The sequence below is a fragment of the Eulemur rufifrons genome, chromosome 7 (genome assembly GCF_041146395.1).
Source record: "Eulemur rufifrons isolate Redbay chromosome 7, OSU_ERuf_1, whole genome shotgun sequence".
Lineage (NCBI taxonomy): Eukaryota > Metazoa > Chordata > Mammalia > Primates > Lemuridae > Eulemur > Eulemur rufifrons.
The window spans coordinates 66,891,969-66,916,187 of record NC_090989.1 but is presented as its reverse complement, the minus strand read 5'-3'; the positions used below and the strand labels follow the sequence as shown (position 1 = coordinate 66,916,187).

At 52.5% G+C, this 24,219-nt stretch overlaps 1 protein-coding gene across 1 annotated transcript in view; it reads left to right on the top strand.

Annotated features, from left to right (window-relative positions):
- Positions 1-23,484, top strand: part of ITGB5 (integrin subunit beta 5) — a 105,056-nt gene extending 81,572 nt beyond the window's left edge. Inside the window, exons 11-15 of the mRNA XM_069472714.1 lie at positions 14,296-14,518; positions 18,435-18,535; positions 20,656-20,775; positions 22,105-22,271; positions 22,931-23,484. Of these exons, the coding sequence (XP_069328815.1) occupies positions 14,296-14,518; positions 18,435-18,535; positions 20,656-20,775; positions 22,105-22,271; positions 22,931-23,026 (707 nt within the window). The 3' untranslated portion in view covers positions 23,027-23,484. The remainder of the gene's footprint in view (positions 1-14,295; positions 14,519-18,434; positions 18,536-20,655; positions 20,776-22,104; positions 22,272-22,930) is intronic.
- Positions 23,485-24,219: the final 735 nt, after the last annotated feature.

Here is a 24,219-nt window from a genome sequence, read left to right as displayed (position 1 = left end):
TGGTGACACACGTTCCTGCAGCAGCTCCTTGCACAGGGCTGTGGCAGCTGGCGTGTTCTCTCTCAAAGCCTACGGCTCATTCAGGAGGCAGCTGTGAATGGGTGGGTGAAGAGTCCCAGCCCTCAGTTCCCTGGCACCTGTGGTCAGCCTGGGGCTCCCGCTCTGGAGTTGTTTGCATTGGTTTTGAGTTCTTGGGTCACTGCTACCTTTGGGGTTTTTGTGGGAGAGAAGCCTGTTTCCCAAGCACCACTCTTGAAGGTGCTGACTCAGAGCCTCCCAAGCAGCTGACTTCAGCATTCTCTCACAGTTTATCCCCTCCCTTTCCCCTGCAGCCTGTGCTGGAAGGAAGTCGTGCGGTCGTGGTCTGTCTCCAGATGGTGGTTGGGGTGTGCTTGAAGAAGTGTCTGAGGCAGAACCAGGGCCAGAATCAGTGGGGTCACCCTGGAGGAACTCCTTGCACCTCTCTGGTCTTTCCATACATAAGAGGCTCATGGTCCTTGCCACCTACTCAGAGACAGGCCTGAGGGGAAAATGCAAACGATTGCAGGTTTGGAAGATGTTATTCGTCATAAAAATGAGTAGTGAAGCAAATCAGACTGAGGTCTGGAAGCTGTTGAACAACTCTGTTACTACTTTTGTGACACACTGGCATGGGAAGGGCTCTGTCTCTCCCACGGGTTTCTAGAAGCACAACTGAGAACATGGTTCTGTCCACAGACTATCTCTGTGGGCCTCCTGGGGCCAGCATGAGGGTTTCTATTCTTTTGGGTCTCATAAAGTGTCGACCCTTCCGAGATCCTTTACTAATGAAATATGAGAACAGGACATCTTCTGTTCAGTTGTTTTTAATGGGATAAAAGATTCTTGCTCAAACTTGTCATTCTCTGTTGATTTCTATGCCCAAACAGTTTGTTTCCTGAGATTTGATCTACTCCCTTGTGGTAAACTGTTGAAATCAGTCTCACTCCGGATGCTTTCAGCAGTCCCTGCACTGGAGTACCTCGAATACTTTGCTAATGGTCAGCCTACTGCTTGGGTTTCATGGAATGAGAAATTTAAATCAAAGAGGATACAGAATTTTGAACAGAATCCTTTTGGTCTCATGACTGTGAGATTCCAAAAGTACATCTAAGTAAGGTCTCGGGTTATATATAAGCACCTTTATAATGTGGCATGCAGTCAGAGGTCAAGGGGCATCTGCTGTCTTCTCCCAAATGTAAAAAATGGACCACGACACTGGTGGCAACATTCCTAGCAGGCCAGGGCCAGCCTTCGAGCACAGGTTCTGGGTCTGGGCTGACGGTTTCCAGCAGACCTAACAGTTCTCCTAAACCTCTTCAGTTAAAGGTACTTCTGAGATTAAGGCCAAGTTCTAGGTTTCTTGATTCTCGCCAAATGAAATACCTCCCACGGCAACAGTTATCCAGATATGTTTCTTAAAGTATTTCTCACCATATTTGTATTGTTTTTTTTAGAAATGTAATTTTCACACTCAGAATCAGTAGCTTGGTGGCCATTCCTGGGGCTCGGGTCAATGCTATACCTTCTGTCATTGCATTGCAATTGACATATTTCATGTTACAGGACCATCCTGAATGTGGTCTTCATGGCAAAGGTCTCCAAAAGTACCTTTTGAATGAACCACATTGGATACATTTAATTCCCGGGACAGGGCCTCCTGGTCGGATTGCCACCATTGTGTGCCTCTAGTGGGAGCCCCTAGAAACATCTTCAGGTTTTCTTCACATATGTTAATACTACTCTCTGCTCAGTTTATTGATGGCTACACAGATGCTATTGGCAAATACAAGGAGAGAGATATATATCTTCCAGAGAAAGGGCCCCTCTACCCCAAAGGCATCCCTCAGGCAGAGCTTCAGGAGCCAACGTAGCAATTTCTCTCACCTGATATGATGTAAATCCTAATTACGCACATGACAGGAAGGCCAGGAGAGTCCTATTCCATTTTTACTCAGTATGGTGGCTCTGAAAATAATTTGTTACAGGATTCTTCAGTAATTGTCATCATAAGGAAGGATACACCTGTGATTGGTAAAGATACTTCCAAGGGACACCATTTACCAGGGTGGTCGAGGACAATGCGTGTGCTTCAGGATTGCAGTGATAACGTAGACAGAGTTGCCAGGGACCACGTTGTTAACTAGCACAGAGATATTTCTCCTTGTCCCCTCCACGGGAACGCTTCAAGAGCCTTTGGAAGCATTCTCATGTAATGGAAAGAAAATGGCTTTGGAGTAAGACAAATCTGGATTTTAACCTGGCACTGCCCCTTTCTACCTCTGTGACCGTGGGTCTCCACTTAACCTCTCTGAGCCCTATTTCTCTTGTCTGTCAAATAGGAGAAAAAACCTACCCCGGAGGGTTGTTGCGATGATCAAACAGGACAGCGTCTGCCAAGCTCCTTGTACTGTGCCTTACCACCAGGGCTACTGGATAAATCTTACACCCTCGCCTCCCCCACACCCCAGGAACATTTTCTTCCGTGAAGATAAACATCAGAAACATCCATGGTATTAAAACAGGCTGCTTTCAGGAAGTTCTCAGCAGGCATCCCAAGGTCAGAAATTCTCTGAGAATTCCGTCTGTATGCAGCCACTGCTCAAGTTCACTTGAAAGGCAAAAAGGTACCAAAATGCGGGGCTTGACCATATAATGAAACAGTGTATCTTTTAGACTAGTCACACAAACCCGGTGAGCTGGGCTGCTCATCTCTGGAGTCAGCCAGCCTCTTGCTCTTGTGGTTAGAGAATGGTTAAAGTGCTTTGGAAAAACAAGGGCTTAATAAGTACCTGATTTCACACAATGCAGCTACAGATGTGGAAACAGTGAGCTCTTACTAAGGGTAATTTTGTTTTAGGCAGGTTGCTACATTCATCTCATTCAACAAGAGTTCATTGAGCGGTCCTCATATGCCAGGTGTCGTACTAGGTGCCAACAGTATAGGGTTGGAGTTGCTTACAGTCTTGAATTTCTAAATTTTTGTTGCCACTGGAATTTTCCACTTCTCAGAAACTTTCTGGGATTGAGGAATGGGAATACAAATCATCTTAAGTGTCTACCTTCCCCATTCAGACTTATTAAAGATTTTGAAAGACAAGAACCAGGGTGTTGGGAAGCATTTTGAGAACCTGCCTTGCTCTGTGCTCTGAGCTTAGCTGGAAAAGGAGTTTTCTCACAGCCCTTGCTCCCTGCACAGATCCTCATTCCAGAAACATCTTAACAACTCACCAGTGATTCCAAAAAGGAATGACCTGAACATTGGATCTGCCCTCACTGTCCTTCTCTCTCTACTTAGAAAGGGGAATATGCAGACAGGACCTGTGATGATTCTGCGTGTGCCTTTGAACTTCAGGCCTGATCCTTAAGGTCGTGAAGTTTGGCTTGTGAAGGAAATAATAAAATGTTTAAAGCAAAGGAGAATTCTAGGAAGACCATGAGAATAAGATCTTAGTCATGCAGGTTTGGGTAGTATTAGCTTTTTGATTTTATAGGATAACATGTTAGAAAACTTTCCATTCTTAAATTTAAAACTATGAGAGACCTCTGGTGGCTGGAATAGTTATTCTTAAGACTCTTTTTGTTCCATTGCTTAGGGGTTGATCCAACACTCTGAGTCTAGTCTTGACTTGAGATACTTCGACACAGTTGGTTATGGCTCTGGCGGGGTGGGGCAGAACTGGATGGAGGCCTGTTTTCCTTTGGGGTGAATGTCCATGACTCTCAAAACACTGACCTAAGAGCTCCACCCAGATCCAAATGCTCCCTTTAGTCTGGAAGTAGCTCTGAGTCTGACCCGCTGGAAGTGTTCCTTCCTCTTTTCAGGGCACCTTCCTGATCTCTGACCCAGAGAAGGGAGACTGCTATCACTCCATCCCACAACCTGCCCCCCAAATCTTTCAGGAGAGTCCCTAAGCTAAAGAAATACGCACCCCAACTTGGTATGTTACTTGACATCACAAAGTTGGCCTTTAGCAATAGATAGATGTCATAATAATGTGAGGAGAATCTATTTCAATGCCCTTTTCACTATATTGAGATCATTTCTTTGGAAACAAGTGGGCTACTTGGTAGTATTTTACACTCATCATGATCAAGCACTAAATAGGAAGATTTTTTGCATCTCTTGCCTTTCCTAATAGTGCAGTCACATGCAGTGGGTCAGCTGTGTATTGCCTGCTTTGACTGTTTACATTTGGGGAAACTGAGGCCCAGAACCTGGACCAAAGCTCCTTGTGATTCTTGATTACAGATTCAAAGCAGAAGAACCTTGTACTACCTTTTCTAAGTAAGTAACTCATTTCCACCAAAGTTTACTTATTTTAATTTTCCAAGTCCTACCGAGTAATTGCTCTTTATCAGTTTCAGGAAAGCTTAAGTCCCTGTTTTCCTAAGCGAGTTTCTCTGGGTTACGTAAGGAGATGTCAGCACAGCAGACCAGGCCTGAAGGACACATGTGGACTGAGGGACTGGCTCAGCTGCCCGTCACTTTATGACTGTTTTTGATGAACAATGCAGAGAGTTCCTCTTAGTATTCAGTGGCTCTCTGGCTGTTGTTACCACTTTCCTCAAATGAACCTTTGCTAGCCTATTCTAATTTATGAAATGCTCTTGACGTGAATGATCCCATTTACTTGTTATTACTGTACCAGGAGACTGATGTGCCGTTACTGATCCTACCCTTGCGGGGGAGGCTTGGCCTAAAACCTTGACCCCCAACGTCTACCTCCCCTTTCCCTAGGAGGCTGCTCTTTCCTGGGAAGCCGCTTTCCTGCCATCTCATGGCTTGGCCGGGCTCCTGGCAGCCAAGCTTCAGTGTGGCCTACACATGTGACATTCCAAACCACCTCTGGCCGCTGGGAATGCTGCACTAGTCTCTGAACAGTGGCCAACTTGGGGTGGAATATGGCAACTGTTAACCAACCACAGCAACGTGACAGTTTTCCAGTTTGAAAATAGTAACCTTCTCATCCTGTTGCAACCACCAAGAGGGTGGCGAATTCACACTTTCCAGATGTGGTTGGCATTTCCCCAGAAGTGCCTGCTGGTGGATTGGGCAGGTTAGGCCAGACCCAAAGGGTTGACCTGCAGCACCTCTATTTCTTTGGCTGCAGCCTTCTGCTTTTCTTCCTGCGTCAGCATTCTCAGGGCCCTAGAAGAGGACTGTGGGTAACATCACTCAGCTGTTTTCAGACTTCTTTGACACTGGGAAGGTGAATTCATCAAAGAATAGGGAAATTTTCCATTTTCCCTCCCTTGCCTTAATCTCCTTGTGACTGATAGAGTTGGACCAGAGACCAAGTCCCTTCGCTGCTGCCCTCTATTGAAATGCAGTGGTGGTTAGGGGGACTTGGCAGCCAGGCATCAGCACTGAGAAATCAGGTGCTCAGACCAGGCAGACGAAGGTATCCTGTGGGAGGCTCTGTCGCCTTTGACAGTGGAGTCTTAGCTTTCTAGCTGGCGCTGTCGTCTCAGAAAGTAATGTTGACGTTTGGCTTAAAGCAGCATCACCTTATTATTTTTGTAGTGGGTGTATTTGCTGCTCAGAAACGATGTGCCCCGTGGTCCAGCAGATGAAGGGCAAAGGGCGAGGGGCCTGTGAGGGCACCGCCTGTTGGGAAACACCCTCAGTTGACCGTTAGGGCTGGTTTGTTGACAATAAGCCAAGGACAGAGGAGCAGCTGGCCCGGGAGACTAAGGGTGCGTCATTGTTTGCATCTCCAAAGAGCCTTTTGCTGGAGAAATCTGAACAATGTGCAGGAGCAGCAGAAGGTGCCAAGGCTATGATTTCGGTGTGACGGTGACCATGTCCTGCCAAAGGAAAGAGAATTCTTAATCCCCTTTTTCTTATGTTCTCCTGAAGCCTCCAGGTTTCTTGGACATTTGCTAAGAATTTGAAATATCTCAAGAGTCACATTGAAGTTCCATTGGTATCAATAGTATTTCTGTTCCTTTTCTAATTTCCAGCGTTGGATGTCTTCCCCCAGGGCTTGAGGTTTGTCCTGATGATATTCACAACCACCACCAATGAATAGCATGTTCTGGGCATCTTCTGTGTGCCTGACACCATGCTAGGCACTGGGCGCGCAAACATAAACACTGTCTTCGTGTATGGGTTTGTAGGCTAATGAGATGAAGCAAACCAGTAAACAAAGTATATTAGTGTGATGGTGGTTTTGTATCTGCACTCTCCCTCTTAACTAAGTCTTCTGTTTGGCTTCTGAATATGCTCAGGTATTTAATCTTTTTCCCCCACAACAAAGACCACGCCATTTATTTACAAAGGCCGGTGTGGGAGTTGGGGGAGGCAGGGAGGGAAAGCCACACATACCCCTCTCTGGACTTGGGGCCCTTCCCCACTTGGAGTGAAATCTGCTCTTCTTGCCCCTTATTCTCAGCCACGGGGTCCTCCAAGCAGCTGGGCCAAGTAGCAGAGGGAAGAGGTGACATAAGCCTCCTCTGTGCTCCAATAGAGCAGTGTCCAACACCAGATCAAAGGCATCATTCCCCATCAGTAACTCACCCTTGGCATGGTAATGCTCTGTTTACGGGCTCAGGAAAACCATGGTGAGAAGAGCAAAACTTTTTAAAAGCAACTTCTCTCCTGCCCCTGGAGGTTTATTTCGTTGCTGGAGCCACGCTGAGATCCCTTGTGAGGGAGCTGGGAGCATGCGCCCGCCATGCATGTCAGAAATCTCCGCTCTTTACTCTTCCTGGAGCCAAGGCTGGTGCACGGGGGAAAGGTAGAATGGTGGGGCGAGCAGGGTCCCACAGAGACCAGGCTTGGAGTCACCCTGAAAACAGCAGGCAGCACAGGCCGAGCTGGGACACGTGAGCACATGGGGAGAGTCTGTTACGTAACTCCAATCTGCTTATCAGCAGGGGACCAGGAATAGCGCTTCTTAGAAGGGATTTCCCCTTCCTGTTCAGAGCCCTAGACAGAGGCTGTATCCCTTGTATCTGTTTTGGCCACAGATATCCCAGCCCATGTCTGGCTTTGGTGCTCCAGGGAGGGCTGCGCGTCTGGCCTAGCGTGTGAGCACCAAGGATGTCTGTAGCCACTCCGCCCTCCCGCCCTGCGTCCTGCCTGGTCTCATCCCCGCGCCCTGGGGCCGCAGCATAGCAGGGCCCTGACTCACTCCAGCTCCAGTGGCTCAAAGCACGTGAAGTTGGTTTCCTGCTCTCCTTGTGGCAGTCGTTGGCGCTCCAGAAGCCCGGCCAGGGTCTCACACAGACATGTCTGATGCACACAGGAGACCTGACTTCGGGGGGGCAGGGAAATCACCCCAAATGGGAAAAGGCCTTCCAACTCTTCCATCTCTTTTAACCACTTCCTGTTTACATGCTGCCTGTTCTGAGAAGAGCTGAGAGAAAGGAGGAGCATGGAGGCTGCAGTGGGAGAGGGCTCGGGAGAGGGCAGGGGGCCCTGGGGGCTGAGAAGAGGGGGAGGAACTGGGGGGATAATGTGAGAGAGGCGGGGAGGCTGAGAGGGAGGAGGAAGTGCGTGTGGACACGCGTGAGAGGGACACTGACAGCGGGCAGAGGGAGGTGGCCTGAGGGGACAGAAGGGAACGCCCTTCCTGTCTCAGGAGCTGAGCCCAGGCCTCCCGCACCCTCTGCAAGGCAGGACGGACTCCCGGAGGGGCTGGAGGCTGCGCTGAGAGAAGCCAGGGAAGCCACAGTGCATTCCGGAGTAAGATGGAAACTATTTCTGCACCCGCTGTGGAGAGAGGATTTGTACCCTGAGGGTGTGACGGCTGCCTGGCTCTGACCCCCTGCTCCCGAGCTCAGTAAGGGTGGGGAGAAGAGAGAACCTCTTCTCATTCTTGCCCCATCCCAAGCTGGCTCCTTCCTTCCTGCAGCCCCACTGTCCTCCAGCCAGTCCTTTGGGGTTCCCCATGGCCACCTTGGGCCTCTGCAGCCCAAGAGTAGAGCTTGGGGTGAGGTGGGGTGGTGGCTTTGTTCCTGGGCCAGAGCTGAGGGCCACGTGTGCCCTGCCTCTGAGGTCACACTGAGGGCCAGGTTTGCTTCCCTCGTCACTGACTCAAAGTTGTGTCCCTGCTGTCCTCCGGCACACTGCAGGGGGCTCCCGCAGTGGGGCCTGGGAGGGTCCTTGTGTCGGCTGTCCCATCAAGGCTCTGGGGCTGGGCAGGCAGCTCCGTCAGGTCCTGGGTGTTCTGCAGGTGGCCATGGGTCCTTAGTCTTGGTGTCCTCGTCTCAGGCTGGCTGTGGGTTAGGTTGCCTTGTGGGAGCTTTCAGCCCTGGCAGGCTTTGATCCAAGCTGGCAAGAAGAGCTCGCCCATCTTCCAAGAAGATCTGCTCCAACCTTCCCCTCCCCCTCTGTCCCCCCACAATGATATCAACAATGATGATGAAGAGAGCTAGCATTTGTTGAGCACTTACTATATGCCAAACTATTCTAAGTGCTTTCTACAGGTTAAGTGACTTAACTCACACAAGAACCCTACTAGGGAGGCATTTTTATTAGCCCCATTTAAAAATAAGGAAACCAAGATGCAAGGGGGTTAAGCAGCAGTTACTGCTGGTACGTAGATGCAGGAGGCCAACCCAGAACCCACATGTTAACCACTGCTCTCGACACCCCATTTTCCAAATGGTTCCTTGTGTCCCAGCGCTGCTCTCCACCCGTGTGCCATGGCGGACGGGCTCCTCTTCATCCTCAGCCCTTTGCAGAAACCCCCACCCTGCCCCTGCAGCTGGCGGCCCTGAGAGTGTGTGGGGGAGGCTGCAGGGCCCTCCCGCCCCAGTCAGCAGCCCCTCAGGGACACCTTCAGCCCTTTGCCCTCCACTCCCCGACTCCCTGCCCTCATGTGAGGTTGTGCCATCCCTCAACTTGTCCTGTCACTTGCTGCCCTCCCAGTCACCCCCCACACTCCCCAAAGACGTCTGTGCCTGCCTTGCACTCCCACCCTCTGCCCCGAGTCCTGCTGTCCCAGTGCCCTGCCTTTCCCTGTGGCTGAGCTGTCCAGTACGCTGGTCTCCGAGTCCTTGAGTACCCGCTCCAGGGGCACTCACAGCAGTTCCAGCTCCCGTGTCCTGGGTGCCCCGTGTGCCAGAGATGGCATTAGGGGCTTTACTTGCAATAGCACTGGTATTTCTGACAACGTTCCTGCAAGGGAGGCATTAGCCTCGTTGACAGAAGAGGAAATGGGTCACCAGAGAGGTGTAAGGACCCGCCCAAGGTGGCACAGGGAGTGGAGGAGGGAGGATTCCAATTGAGTCCCAGCCCACCCACCCTCCCAGCTTTTCACTCATCACCTGCTACCTGAACTCCTCTGCTGTTGGAACTTAGACCTTCATCCTCTCCCTCTGCCACGCCTCACCCTCAGCTCGTCCCCTCCGTCCCCACGACATCTCTGCTGTGAGCGCTTCAGGGCTGGCCAGTCCCCTGACCCCTCCATTTCTCCCCAAAACTTGCTCCCAAGTCTTTTTTGTCAGAAGAATATTCAGATGTATCCCATCCACAAAACCCCTCTTCTCTGCCTCATCTCCTGTCCCTGCACAACCCGGTAACTCGTGGAGTTCCTACGCTCCCTGTCACCACTTCCTCACCCCGCTGCGGGCTGGACTCTGTCCTCCCCAGTCTGTGGCCAAACTAGTAGCCGCCGTCGGCTCTGCTATCCTTGCCCTTTGCGGAGCTGTGATGCTGGGCCACCCTCGCACCCGCTCCTTTGGCTTCCAGGCCACGGCTTCCCCGCCCCTCCCCGCAGCTCCTGCCCAGCCAGCCGCCCTCTGCATAGCTTGTGTGCAGTTTTATAAGAGGCAGCGAGGGGCCACATCCTAGCCCAGAGCCCACACAAGCGCCGTTCCGCTGATGGAAAGCTGCTGAGTTCTGTAGAGCTGAGATTCTGCATAAATAGGCACATTTACAACTTCCTGTCCATTTAGCTATCAATCACTGTAACAAAGGTCCTAATAATAACTTGCACGTGTAGCGGTTCACAGCTTGCGTGGTGCTTTCACATGCCTTCCATACTCCTGCCTATGTGTAATGAAAATATTTTTATGTCTGCACAACATTAAACAGCCATCATTAAATTCAACTCACTTTGCCAAGGCAGCGTTATAAATTAGCTTTGTTGTGATGAGTCCTCACTTAGGTCCTCTGCGCAGTGTCAGCTAGGACGGCATTCCCGTTCCCCGTGACTAGTGATTGGTAGGTTATTGATCCTTGGGACATAGCCAAACCGCCATGGCCGTTTTAATGACATGTGTTCCTGCTAGGGCACTAGGAGAGGCCAGGGCTGCTGAGAGGATGTGGGAGAGCTCTGAGCATGCAGGTCGAGGGAAAGGCAGGCTGAGGCCCAACTGCAGGAACAGAGTCATGTGGATTAGGGTAAAATGTGACCAGACCTGTGTAGGTTTTGACATTCTGTGTGGGTCACACTTTCTACGGGAGGCTTGGAAGCTTTAAACCAAGACGGCAAGTGCTTGTGTCCATGCGCCAGCTCCCGCCAGTTGGTGGACACTCCTTGGAGGACTGTGTTGAGGCTTCTGAGGCCAAGGGCCCCGGGATTAGACCGCAGTGTCTGCCACGAGTGTGGAGGAGGGTGTGGTGGCACGTGCCACGCCGTTGCTGCTTTAAGCTCTCTGAAAGGCAGCGAACTACCCAATATAAACTAAACTGGGGTTATTGTGAGAGTCACTAAGGACAAAATTTCTGGTGGTTTCAGCAATTTCTTAGTTTGGTTTGCTAGAACTTTGCTTTGGAGTCACCAAATAGCAGAGGCCAAAAGGCCACATGGATGAGGGTCTTCAGCTGTCCCACGGCCCCTCAGCTGCTCCCACTTGCTCACTCCCCACTGACGTGGCCTGGGCTAATGGGGCCCTGTCCCCTCCACAGGCTCTCTGCACATGACTGCTTTCTTGTCATGTCCTGGCTGTGCTCAAGGGTTGTAGGAAGCTTTCAGCTTGTGTATCTAGAGAATCACCAGCTCCCACTCTCTCTTGCCCTTGACTCCTAACTCCTCTCTTCTTGAACCCTAACAGCTGGGTTTACTTGCCACCCCATTGTCATGGTGGGAAATACAGGGTAACATGTCCCTCTGCCTGGTGTGCTATTCCCATGTAGATGGCACAGGAAGCAAGTTCTCCCCTCAACACACACACACACACACACACACACACACACGCACTTCACCCCAAGCCCAAACTCTTCAACAAAATATTATACTACCTTCTTTCCAAACCTATGGTACTTGGACTACTGCATCAGATTATATTTGGATAATTTCATATTGAAGCCAACAATTAGAGTAGGAAAGAAAACAACATTCAACATCTCAAGCAAAACAAGCTCTCGGCATGGCCTGCTGTCTTTGGTGCTTGTGAATACAGCACTGAGCACACTTTCTACTTTTTGTGTTTTTGCTTTATGGGATGGTGTGATGTACAAGCCATTGGAGAATGCCAGAGCCATATTAAAAATCTACCCTAGAAGTGCACTGATGTCTGAAACTCACTTTGAAATGCATTTTTAAGAAACATGAATCGATGGATGGATGTTATAAAGCAACATGTGACGGGCTAATGGTAGAATCTGGGTGGTCACTTCCAGGATGTGCACTGCACAATGCTTTTAACTTTGCTGCAGGTTTAGAAATTTTCTTAATAAAATGTTGGGGGGTGGGGGAAATTACCCCTGACAGGGAACCATTTTAATTTAAACCAGGCTCTTGACCAGTGTGGTCCCTAAGGCGGGAGAATGAGGGAGTTATGTGGATTGGATCCCTTTCAATTGTGAAGACTTTCCTGTGGGTGGTTCCTGCTGCCAAGGCTCCAAGCTGGTGCTGGTCACAGACTGGTGGGGGCAGCGCAGTCCTCTCCTGCCCCAGGGCGAGCTCGGGTTGCCCATTCCCTGCCCCCACTGTGGAGCCCTCAAGCAGGGTTGGGGAGGTGCGCCTCCTGTGCCTTCTAAGCAGTTAAGGCTGCATTCCACAGCCTCCTCCTTGCCTGGGGCTGGCTCTGCTCACCTCTCCTGGAGGGCTTGCCATATGCCTCAGGGCTGCCTGTGACAGGGGAGGCACTCTCCCTAGGACGACATTTGCTGCGAGTGAGCAGAGAGGCTGTCTGGGCAGAGGAGGGTTGGGAGGCTCGGCTGTCCAGATGGTCTCCCTGCTGCCTGCAGGTTCTAGGCACTAGAGAGCAGACAGAGCTGGGGCAGGAAGTTAGGTGGCAGGTGAAGAGGCTCTTGGGAGTTAGGTCCTGACCTGTATTGTGGGTCACGCTCATTGGTGGTCCCAGGGAAGGTGCTGGGATCCAGCTACCAGGGTCACTGACTCAAGTGTGGAAATAAAGCACGATGAGCCCTCCCCAGTGTGACCTCCCCCCACCCTCCTCTCTCTCCCCCGCCTTACCTCCCAGGTCCGCACTGGCTTAGGGTGGGTGCTCACTGAGGGCAAGTTCTCGGCTGCATTAACATCAGCCTTTGCAAAATGGCATTAGGAAGGAAAATGTGCTGCAAAAATAGTATGAAGTAGATTTTTAAAAACTAAGTGCCGTTTATAGAACTGCATTCCACCTCTGACAGTGCAGAAAATCAAGAATCCACTGTCTGGCCCTTGGTCCTGTTACTGAAAGCTTGGCACTTGTCCACAAGGCCGAATCCAAAGAACAAGGACAAGTGGTTGAAGAGAAGGAAAGAGATGTTTATTACTTTGCCGGCCAAGGAGGAAAAAGGCAGACTATCAAAATCCAATTTTCCTTCCCACAAGCAAAAATACAGAGCTTTTAAGGGGAGGGTTCTCAGGTTCAGGGTATTGCTGTCAGCTACGCTTGACGGTTCTGATCCTTTCATCTCCAGAACCTGTTGGGACCCCCACTGGTCTGGAGCCCCCTGGGATCTCCCGGGACTACCGGTTTTAGTGAGAGACAGAAAACACAATTTTTTTTTTTCTCTTTTTCAAGCCATCCTCTCTGTTAAGTCCTATTGAAAGATGGTGCTATCCGGGCTTTTCACAGTCTAACATTCTCACACTCAGACACGCTCCCTCACACACACGCACTTGTGTACTCCTGCCCTTGACACCCGCAGAGCCTGCTGGCTGTGGCGGGGCCCCCTGCGAGGGAGAAGCAGGATGTCCCTCAGCGGTTCTCACCTGAGGCAGGGTGTGCTCCTAGGAGGTGGTGGCCGTGGATCCTGGAGTCAGACCCCCGGGTTGGAATCCTGCCTCTGCCACCAGTCGTGTGACCTTCAAGCGCTGCTCCGCCTTTCTGTGTCTCACTTCCTCACTTGTAAATCTAGGATGACGACAACACCTACCTCCTAGCATTGCTGTAAGAATTCGCCGAGTTTCGCGTGTGTAGCGCTGGGACCGGTGCCTGGCACGCGTGTGGGGGCTCCAGTAAGTGTGACTGCTGCTCCGTGGGTGTTCTCACGTCCGCTCCTAAGTCATCGCTTTCTGGGCTGCGGGTCCTGAGGCCAGAGCGAGAATGCAGCACCTCAGGAGGACTGAGGGAGAACGAATGTGTTAGTTTTCCATTGTGGCGGCAACAAATTACCACAAATGTAGTGACTTAAGGCAACATAGATTTATTACCCTACAGCTCTGGAGGTCAGAGGCCTGACGCCGTTTCTGCCCTGCTGAAGTCGAGGCGTCGGCAGGGCCGCACTCCCTCCGAGGCTCCAGGGGAGGATCGTTTCCTTGCCTTTACCAGCACTAGAGCCCCGTTCCTCGCATTCGCGGCTCTTGGCCTCTTCCTCCATCTTCAGAGCCAGCAGCAGGGCGTCTTGCTTCTGTTGTCCCCGGGCCTTCGTCCTCTGCAGTCAGTGTCCCTCTCCCACTCGTAGGAACCCGTGTGATCCCATCCAGCGCCCACCTGACGACCCAGGAGAATGCCCATCTCACAATCCTTAACTTAATCTCGTCTGTAAAAGCCTCTTTGGGCACGTCAGGTAATGTTCACAGGTTCTGGGCATTAGGGTGTGAACACATTTGGGGGCCATTACTGCTACAGTCGAGGCAGGAGGAAGCTCTCCTGGGTCCTTGCCCTGTGGCATGACCTGGACGCACTTGAACGCACTTCTGGACACACTTGGAGCACCAACCCGGACCCAGCCAGACCGCACCAGCTGCCAGGGTCCCCACTGTCCCTCCATGCCAGCACTAGGTCCTTTCCCTCCGTCTCCCCACACAGGCTCTGAGGGCAGAGTCACTGTCCCACTCTCCTGGCTCCTAGTGCCCAGTGCGTGGCAGGCACTGGGTGGTTCCTGTGTAAAGGCAGGCAGGCCCTGACGTGCCATGTGTGTCCTTTTAGGCCATGGTGAGTGTCACTGCGGTGAATGCAAGTGCCACGCAGGTTACATCGGGGACAACTGTAACTGCTCCACGGACATCAGCACGTGCCGAGCCAAGGACGGCCAGATCTGCAGCGACCGCGGGCACTGCATCTGTGGGCAGTGCCAGTGCACGGAGCCAGGGGCCTTCGGGGAGACGTGCGAGAAGTGCCCCACCTGCCCTGACGCCTGCAGCACCAAGAGGTAAGGGGCGCCGGCAGCCCCACCCACGCTTCCCACCCAGGCCGCCGGTCAGCCCTCGGGCCGGCAGCCTCCCCTCCCCCTCTGCTGGTCTTCCACCCACCCAGCCTCGCTGGGGAGCAGAACTCTTACTCACCGTAACTAAAATAGTAGCTTTGAAACATGGGTTCCATGGGGATATTGTAAGACAACAAAAACAAAACAGAACACAAAAAATAACACTGGTATTCTGTTCCTAAACAGGTTGAGAAATTACAGGAATACAAAGGTAAATGAAATTAAACTGGCATTGGTACCAAAAATAGTACCTTCTCGGAGCCTTTAGTGTACTATTGTGTATTTTCAATACAGCATGAATCCTTTTTCAAATGAATTTGATCTCCCCCACTGACATCTCCAAACAATGTTTCACAGAACACCCATATGCAAAATGCTGCTTTAAACAAAACGTAATCAGAAGATAAGTTGGATAGGAAGGCACCGACCTAGATAAGGCATGCCAGAAACAACGGCAGTGGCTTTGAATTTTCTGCTCCATTTATACAGATAATGGAGCGCTGGTTCTGCACTGCTGCTGAATGCAGAGATTGTCTAGACCTTCTCTGACTCAGCCCTGGGCTCATGTAGCCGTGCTGACCTCCGAGGGCTCAGCCCCTCACACTCCCCCAGAGTGCAAATGAGAGGGAATCGCAGACCAATGCCGCCTGGAAAGCAAGAGTGGCATTTGCCCTTGCAATCTGCTGGAGAAACAGCTGTGTCATCATTCTCCATGCTAAGGAGCCAGGCGGGAGGGAAGCAGGGACGCAGATGATCAGAAACAAATAATGCAAACATCGTCTCCCTTTGGCTAAGGAGCACAACTGTGTGACTTTCTGTTGGCAGATTTCCCTTCGGAATGTCTGGCCCAGGCTGATAATGAAATGAGCTCACGCTCCCTGAGCCCGCAGTGGCTGCTGGTCAGTCTGCGCTCAGAAACATTCTGGGTGGCAGAACCCCTGCTTGGACGTTTGCCACGAATAACCCAGGCGTAGGTAATTGGAAGCTGGCTGCAGATGGAGAGACAAGATAGACGGGGCCAGGTTTTAATTTGTTTAATTGGAAGGGTCGAGGGAGAGTGCGGGAGAAGAAAACCAGACCCACTTTAGACCTGCTGAGAGAGGAGGAACAACAGAACTCCATATAGAAACAGCTGCAGGGAGGAAGCTGGGATCCCGGATCTGGAGCCCAAATAGCTGTGGCCCTCTGAGCATGGAATCACAGCCACGGTCAACATTCTGTGCCTGAGGGAGGTGCCCACCCCCAGCTACCCGCACAGAACCTTTTGAATATATGCTCGCAGCCCCTGGGCACACGAGTTCTGTGGGGGGTGGGGGCCAAGCTAGGACAACACACATGGAATCAATAAAAGGCGAGGAAGCCCTCCATCTTCCCTTCCTATGGAGCAGCAGGGCGGTGTGGGGTTGGCTTTAGGTCAGTTAAAAGGCCCAGGGGAAAACAACCCTTGCTTTAAATGTTTAAAGCATTTATTTCCTAGAAGACATAGACTTGATAGTTTCTTATCCATTACATAATACCAAAGGAGCCGGGAGAGCAGACATGCCATAAGGGAGCATCACTATTCCTTCTCATTTGTCTCTGGGCCACACTGACCCTCTGTCTCTTTCACGGCCTACTTGAAACTTTTTTTTTCTTTAAACAAAGTCCTTTTGATAGTGACTTACATCAGGCTGTTTTTTCCTACTTCCTGCTCTGCTGAGAGCCACCAGGTTTTGAATGTCCTATGTACTTTTTTCTCTGGAGTTTCAGGGCAGCCAGTCTCCACTTTCTAAAACTAACTAAATATGCCCTTCACTTTGGGTGAGTTCACACTCAGCACCAGCTGATTTCAATTAACAGGCTCTGTGCAAAGTCCCTAAGAAACTTTTTTTAAAAAAAGGGCAGACTTATTTTAGTACCTGACTATACTGTGTTACAAGTTAGACTGATATGTCCACATGGATAATTGGGGAATGTTTCCTGGAAGTGGCCTGGAGCTATGGTTTAACAGCAGAGCATCCGATGCGGGGCACGTAGGATCCTCGCTGGGACAGAAGGCAGCCGTGTGTGTCTGTGAGTCCAGGAGGCTGGCAGAGGGGCAGGCCGGGCTGCGAGAGTGACCAGAGCTGGAGCCACCCCCTCCTGGCCCGCAGCCAAGTGTCAGCTGCCTGCCCTCTGGGGCTGTGACTGTCAGGGGAAATGTAAGCGTTTGCAATTTGTTTCTAACTCTGTAATGTTCCCATCCAGTCAGTCCCAGGAGAGTGGGATTCTGGGATCATTGAATTCTTAAGCATACTAGAACCTTTTTAAGACAGTTTTATCCACTTTCTCTTTATGAGCTACTCACTTGCCCATTTCTTCTTAGTGTTCAGAAAGTGGGGTAGGGACTTGGGGGGAGGGGGGCCTGGCTGCCAGGCTTAGCTCTGCCATTGACTCCTCTTGGGCCTCAGTTTCCTCCTCTGGGAAATAAGGGGGCTGAATGAAGTGATCTCTGAGCTCCTTCCAGTTCTGATGTTCCACTTCACACTTTCTGCACTGGAAACGTTTTAGTCCCAAGGAATGAAAAAACAGATGATGATCAAGGCAGTGGATGTGTTTCTACATCCCTCTGTATTTTTGCTGCAAATCTTCCCAGACACACGGCCCCTTCGGTGGCCTCGGGCAGCTGCGCCCATGTCACTGAGGCTCCGAGAGGTGCCCCTGCACTCCAGTGGCCCCCACGGCACATCTGGCCCCTGAGCTCTAACCCCATCCCCTGAGGGGTCCCTCCTGCGGGCTCTCACCCTCCCCGTAGCCCACTGAGCATCACTGCCACACGGAGTCCCTGAGGTTACGTGGCAGCTGAAGAGTTTTGCCCAAGCCACTCCTCCCTGGAGACCAGTTCTCACTGTCCTAGGGACGCTCAGCCCCAGCCCCCCAGAGGAGTCAGGGGCCGCCTGCCCTCCCACGTCAGCCCACAGTTCTTAGCCTGCACCCACAGGAGTCCTGTTCTCCTCCTTGTCACCCAAGACGGGACATGGAGGAGAATGGGGTGTTGACTATCTAAAGTGTAATAATAAGAATCTAATGGAACATTGTAATTAAGCACGTTCACATTATCTGGTTTACACCGTTGGCCTGGGTGGGAGGAGAGGGCCTCCGAACGTCTCTCTCTGGCTCCTCGTGCATTTTCTAGAGAAGGCCTGTTATAAAATGGAGGTTCCCGGGGAGGGAGGCTCACCGTACCCTGTACCCAAGTCTGGTGTAGACTGACTGGCAGGTAAGAGGGCAGCAGGCCCCGGGGAAGCCCGCAGGTGGGCTCTGTAGGGGAGGGAGGGGGCTGGAGCCGAGGTCCTCCAGGACAGGAGTTCTCAGCCCTCGCTGTGCGTCAGAGCCACCCGGAGTGGGGTTCTGTAGGTGTGGGTGGGCCAGGCACTGGTTTTTTCTCTGGGAAGCCCCCTGGAGAGTCTGACGTGCAGGAGGGTGAGAGCCCGGCCCTGGGTGATGACTGAGGCAGGATCCTGGGAATTGGCAGTGTGGGGGCATCAAGCACTGGCCGTGGGGGTGGGAGGACCCCTCCGGGCACCAGGAATCCAGGTTTGTATCTCTTGTGCGGAGCAGACTCCTCACCCAGCATCTGATGTGCCAGGTGCACATGGATTGGGCTGCTGGTGTCAGAATCCGAAAGGCCTGGGGCTGACAGGTAGACAGACATGCCTCCAGGCTCACCTGTGCTCCTGCATAACGACAGCAAGACGGGCAGAGCAGGGACAGTCCCTGAGGCCAGATGTCTGAAGACAGGAAGAAGTGACAGCCTTCAGGGACCTGCACTGTGGGAGCTCAGTTACATGTGCAGGACTGTTCTACACCTCTGACACCCTCCTTTATTTCCTCTTTTCCAAAGAGATTGTGTCGAATGCTTGCTGCTTCACTCTGGGAAAGCTGACAACCAGACCTGCCAAAACCTGTGCAAGGACGAGGTGATCACCCGGGTGGACACCATCGGTGAGTGTGCCAGGGCAGCCCTGGCCAGCGCCCCTTTGACCTTGGCAGCTGCCTGGAGCTTTTCTCCTCTCTGGTTGGCTTTAGCCTTGAGCTGGGAAGCACAGCCCAGGCTTCCTTAGCGTAACTGCCGGCTCCCCACGAGGACACCGTGTGGGAACCCCACCCACGGCCGATGGGGACAGCAAATGGTGCAGACGCTTTGGAAGATGGTTTGGCAGTCCCCTGTAAAGTCAAACGTAGGGTCACCGTACAACCCAGCAACTCCACTCCTGGCTGTATGCCCGAGAGACGTGGGTCCCTGTGTCCACACAGAAACTGATACACAGATGTTCAGAGCAACATTGTTCATAATAGTCAGAAAGCAGAAACAACCAAAGTGTCCACCAGCTGATGAACGGCACAGAAAATGTGGTACAGCCGTAATGTGGAATACGACTATTACCACACGGATGGGCCACGCAGACGTCACGCGGAGTGAAGGAAGCCAGACAGAAAAGAACATACCTTACATGATTCTGCTTACATGAAATGTCCAAAATAGGCAAAGCCACAGACACAGGAAGTAGAGTAGTGGTGGCCAGGGGCTGGGGAGAGGGGAAATCGGGGTTGACTGCCAGCAGGTGTGGATTTCTTTTTGGGGTGATAGAAATGTTCTGGAGTTAGTGGGAATGGTCACACAACATTGTGAATTCACTGGAAGTACTGATTGTACACTTTGAAGTGGTTAAAATGGTGGGGGAAAAAGGCTGTGTACCCTGAAAGGCCGTCTGCCTCTCAGGCTCCCCTCCCCGGCAGGCCTGCCCGTCCCCCAGCCCGGCTCCTGCACACCCCGGCCCCCCTGCCTGCCTGTCCTGGGCCCAGCTCGCCTCCTGCAGACCTCCTTGTCCCTGCCTCCCCGGTCTTCACTAACTGGCCGAATCATGGCCTCTGAGTGTTGAGTCAGCGTTCACCCAGTGCCTACTGTGTGCCAGGTGTTGTCCCCTGGGAAGACAGTGGGGAGTGGGGCTTGCTCTTGTCACCCCCCACGCCCGTCTTCCTGCCCTGCTTCTGTCTTGCCGCTCAGGGGCCACTGACCTCAGGTTCTGCCTGTGGACCTGGACTGGTTGCCCCTGCCTAGGCACACGTGGTCAGAGAAGCTGTCATTTACCCTTCTCCTTCTTCCCCTAGGCTTGCTCTCTCGCGCGCGCTCGCTCTCTCTCTCTCTCTCTCTCTCTCACACACACAGCCTCGGCCTATCATTAAGGGGCTGGGGTTTCGTGTTTGGTAACCACACTGATTCATCTGCTCCCAGGTTAGAGCTCCTTTGAGCAACAAAGTTAAAAAAGCCAGAGCTGCAAAGCCTGTCACATGACCTTCGGTTGTCCTCGGGCCTGTTTGCCATTGCCCCTGTTCCTCGTCCTTCACAAGTTTGCACTTCCCCTAGGTCCTTTCCCTTCTAAAATCTCATAACCCTCTCCTGGGCATCCATGGAGCGCAGACAAGGCCTGGACAGGGGCTGTGACGCTGTCCCCCAGGTGCTGGTGGCGGGGGATGAGGAGGAGTTGGGGCAGCTTGAGGACGGGGCTTCGTGATTCAGAGGGGCGAAGCCAGCTGGTCTCCGTGGCGGGCTGGGGTGGCCTGACCTCAGCGCTGACTCACTGTATTTCAGGGTGTGGCACTGCGGTGGGGCCAACTCTTATCCAAATGTCCTCATCACCCTGTGGTTCTTTTTGATTCCACATCCCGGGAAAGAGCCGCTGCGGCTTGGCCTTGCAGCCAGCTCTCAGCCCTGAGTGGCTGGGCTGTTCCCCGCATGTGAACTCTCACTCGCGCCTCACAGGGGTCAGGATGGCTCTTCTTTGCTTTATGCCTTTAATTTCCACGGCCGGCTCCATTCACACATCCCACTCCTAACCGTTACAGGCTTTTCTTTCCCATCACCCCAGCAAGCACTTCAGAGGTTTGAAGATCCTTAATGTGTCCCACGTGTCCCCAAAGCAATGCAGACCCAGCCCTGGGCCTGCATTCTACATGTAAGAGACCGGAACTCATTTGCAAAGGCCCAGCCCGCCCCTAGGACTCCCCGCCCCCACCCCAACCATCAGTGACACTCACGACGTTCCTGCTTGGTTTTCTTCCAGTGAAAGATGACCAAGAGGCTGTGCTTTGTTTCTACAAGACTGCCAAGGACTGCGTCATGATGTTCACCTACACAGAGCTCCCCAGTGGCAAGTCCAACCTCACGGTCCTCAAGGAGCCAGGTGGGTGAGGCCCCCACGGCCCAGCCCTGGGTTCTGATTTCTGATGCCCTTCCCTGCTCTAGGGGCACTGCCCATTCTCTCCTCACTGTCCTTTCCAAACACCGAGGGAGAAGAAATACAATCCCTTATAAAGATCCAGACCTAAGGCCTCTGCTACCCTACTCCTGGAGCTTAGAAGAAAGATGGTTGCGCAGCCAGGGACTGACTGTCAGGGCAGAGCTTGGGCGGGTAGGGGAGGTTGGGGCAGTGGGAGTCATAGGGGGAGAGGGCCCTGACCCTGGGAGGGGTCTCATCTTAGAGGAAACGGAACTCAGGAGTGGAAGCAACCACAGAACACACCCACCTTCATAGCTAGTGGTGGCAAGGAGGTGCTGTGTTCTGCAGGGGCGTCCAGGGCATCTGGACCATCAGGGCTGGATGGGGTGTCTCTCGAATCGGGGAGCAGCCGGGCACACACACAGCCCTGGCTGGCTGCTGCTGCTGCTTCCCAGTGTGGACCCCCAGAAGGACAGGTGCAGCGCTGGGTTAAACACCCCTGCCTGCTGCCTTGCTCAGCTCCCCGGGCCACTGAGGCGGTCAAGCTTCAGTCCAAACACCAACTTTCTGCCTGTGCTTTGGGCCCAGGGACCAGCAGCCTTTGCCTTAGAGTAACTGGGGTTCCTAATAGTGCCCCTTATGTTCTTCTTGAGGGGCAGAAGGGGTAGAGCAGAAAAAGATTTTCTCTCTTCAATTCACAGCATTGCAAACTATTTTTCTAAATTGGGCCAAACCACATAATGTGCCTGCCCGGGCGCAGAGGCAGCGGGAAGTGTGGTACCAGAGCAGGATGCTTGCCCATAAGAATGAGGCTTTGTTTCCAAGAGCCGTCTTTGCGGTTCTTTGAAAATAAGCACATTTGCTACAAGGGACTCCACACTAAAGCCTTACAAATATTGGCCCCCAGCCCAACCCTTGTGGAAGTGGCTTCATGCTGCCTCCTGCCTGCCCAGTCTGCTCCTGGAAGCATTTACATGGAAGCCGAGCCGGGGCCCAGCATCCCGCACCGGAGACTGGGTCAGGCGGGGACGTGGGTTCTGCCCATTAGGGGAAATGCAGCCGTGCACCAGGCCTCTCATCTAGACTTTGCCACCAACTTACTATGTGACCTTGGAATCTTCCACTTTCTGTACACTGGGGGAACCTTCCTGCCCCCACCCCAAGTCTCCCAGAAGCACCATGAGGATCTATGGCAGAGCAGAGGGGAAGGCTTGGGGAGAGGCGCACCTTTAACCAGGGAGGGGCTCGTTGGTGCTGGTGGCTTTGCTTACCATGCCCTCTGGTCCCCTCCAGAGTGCGGAACTGCCCCCAATGCTATGACCATCCTCCTGGCTGTGGTTGGCAGCATCGTCCTGATTGGGATTGCGCTCCTGGCCATCTGGAAGCTGCTTGTCACCATCCACGACCGGAGAGAGTTTGCAAAGTTCCAGAGTGAGCGATCCAGGGCCCGCTACGAAATGGTAAGCCAGTGGAAATTGGAAGTAGAAGAGACTTCAAGCCTAGAGGCAGGACTGAGTTCAACCGTATGTTATCAATAAAGGCCCACTAGCATCTTTGGCATTAAAAACAAAGAATCAACACCTGAAAGGGCTGTGCCCACTTCTGGACAGTGAGATCGCGCAGCCCTGGTGCAGAGCAGGCTGTGCAGAGCCCTGGCCCAAACCCAGGTCAGGAGCATTGCAGGGGCAGAGACACCAGGCACGGCCTCAGCAGGAAGAGGCCGCCCAGTCTCAGAGAGATCTATAGAAAAGGAGCTCTGTTCCTTATTGTCTGTTACAGTGCTCCTGCATGTCAGTCCTGTCACCCCAGGCAGACTGCAAGCTCCTAAAGGATTGAGCACCCACTGAATCCCCAGAGTTAGTTTCTGTTAAAGCTGGAAGGGACTTCAGAGACCATCTGACCCAAACTCTCATTCCAGAGATGAAGAGTGGACGCTAAGAGAAGGACTTGCCCAGGGGCAGGGGCACACAGCGAGGCCTGGAGCACAAGGCCATCAGCTCCCACCCGTGTGCCCTGCCTGCTGCCTTCCTGGGGGCTGACCTAGGGAGGTCTAGGGCCTGAGTCTGCTGGCTTGAATGAGTGAACTTATGCGTGTCCTCTTCCCTCCCATGTTCTGTAGGCTTCAAACCCTCTGTACAGAAAACCCATCTCCACGCACACTGTGGATTTCACCTTCAACAAGTTCAACAAATCCTACAATGGCACAGTGGACTGATGTCGCCTTCTCCTGGGGGTAGGGGGAGCTGATGAAAAAGCCAGACTGAAATGCTTTGAACAGCTGCTCGGCTTGGTCACAGCTCCCTGGATAGGCAAGCACAGAGAAGACCTCCGTGAGCCTGGGCAGGGAGCCCATTGCCTGCACAGCAAGGTACCTGCCACACCACCTGGCTGCCGGGCTGCAGCCACGCTAGGCTGTGTCCCTTCCGAGCCCAGGGAAAGCAAGGGGACGTTGGCGCTTCCCCCACCACACACATCCCATTCGTGCCAGTGAACTGCTGAGATGCTGGGCTGCCTCTCCCTCCTGGAAGGGCTGGCCTCAGCCTGGCGGGACAAGAAGGCCACTGGGGAGGGGACAAGTGTGTAAAACCAACATGCAGTCTGGCTTTTTTCACGTTGATCGTTTTTATATGAAATAAAAAGATCATGCATTTATGGCGTAGTTCTGATTACTGAGAATTTTCTGCCTGGCGTCTGGCCTTGCACATGGGTGTTGGTGATGGGATTGTTGAGATGCCTGTTGAAGGTGTGTAGTTTGCATATGTCAGTTTTCCTCTCCTGTGCATGTTTGTTTAGTAATTTTGTAATGAAAAGGAAAGAGATTGGGATTGAAAGTAAAGATTAAAACCAAAGAGTTTGTGTTTGCCCGATACTCCGTACAATCGATGTGTGTGTTCCTTTCTAACTGGCCTTAAATGGTGGCCCAGTGGGGACTAAAATGGCTGTGTACTTCCTCAGGGGTGGGACACGAGCCAGTCCAGTGCTCCAGACCAGCACTCGCTGAGAGCTTGAGGTGCTCAGGGTGGTGCCGGGAGCAGTGAGAAGGTGACTTTGTACCCTCCCAGCTTTTGCTTAAAGAGAGTTCCAGGCTAGAAACAGTGAAAACTACCCCTGGCCTCCTTCCCCTGTCCTGAGGTGCTGAGGCTGGAAATAGATTGTGCAGATGAGGGAGGGTTGACCTGTGGTTCCCACATGAAACCATTTCTTACAGTCTTACCAATGACAGTTTCCTTCCAGTGCCTTCCCCGCCAGACTCCTATGTCCCCCACAGGCCCAAAGCACAAAACTCATTTCAGCTTTTTTTCCTGCAGGGCCACGGAGTCCCCTTAGGTTCCCATGTCTGAGACCCCTATCCCCTTATTCGTAGAAGAGGAACTGATTCCCAGAGAGAGGAGGCCTTGCCCAGGCGTC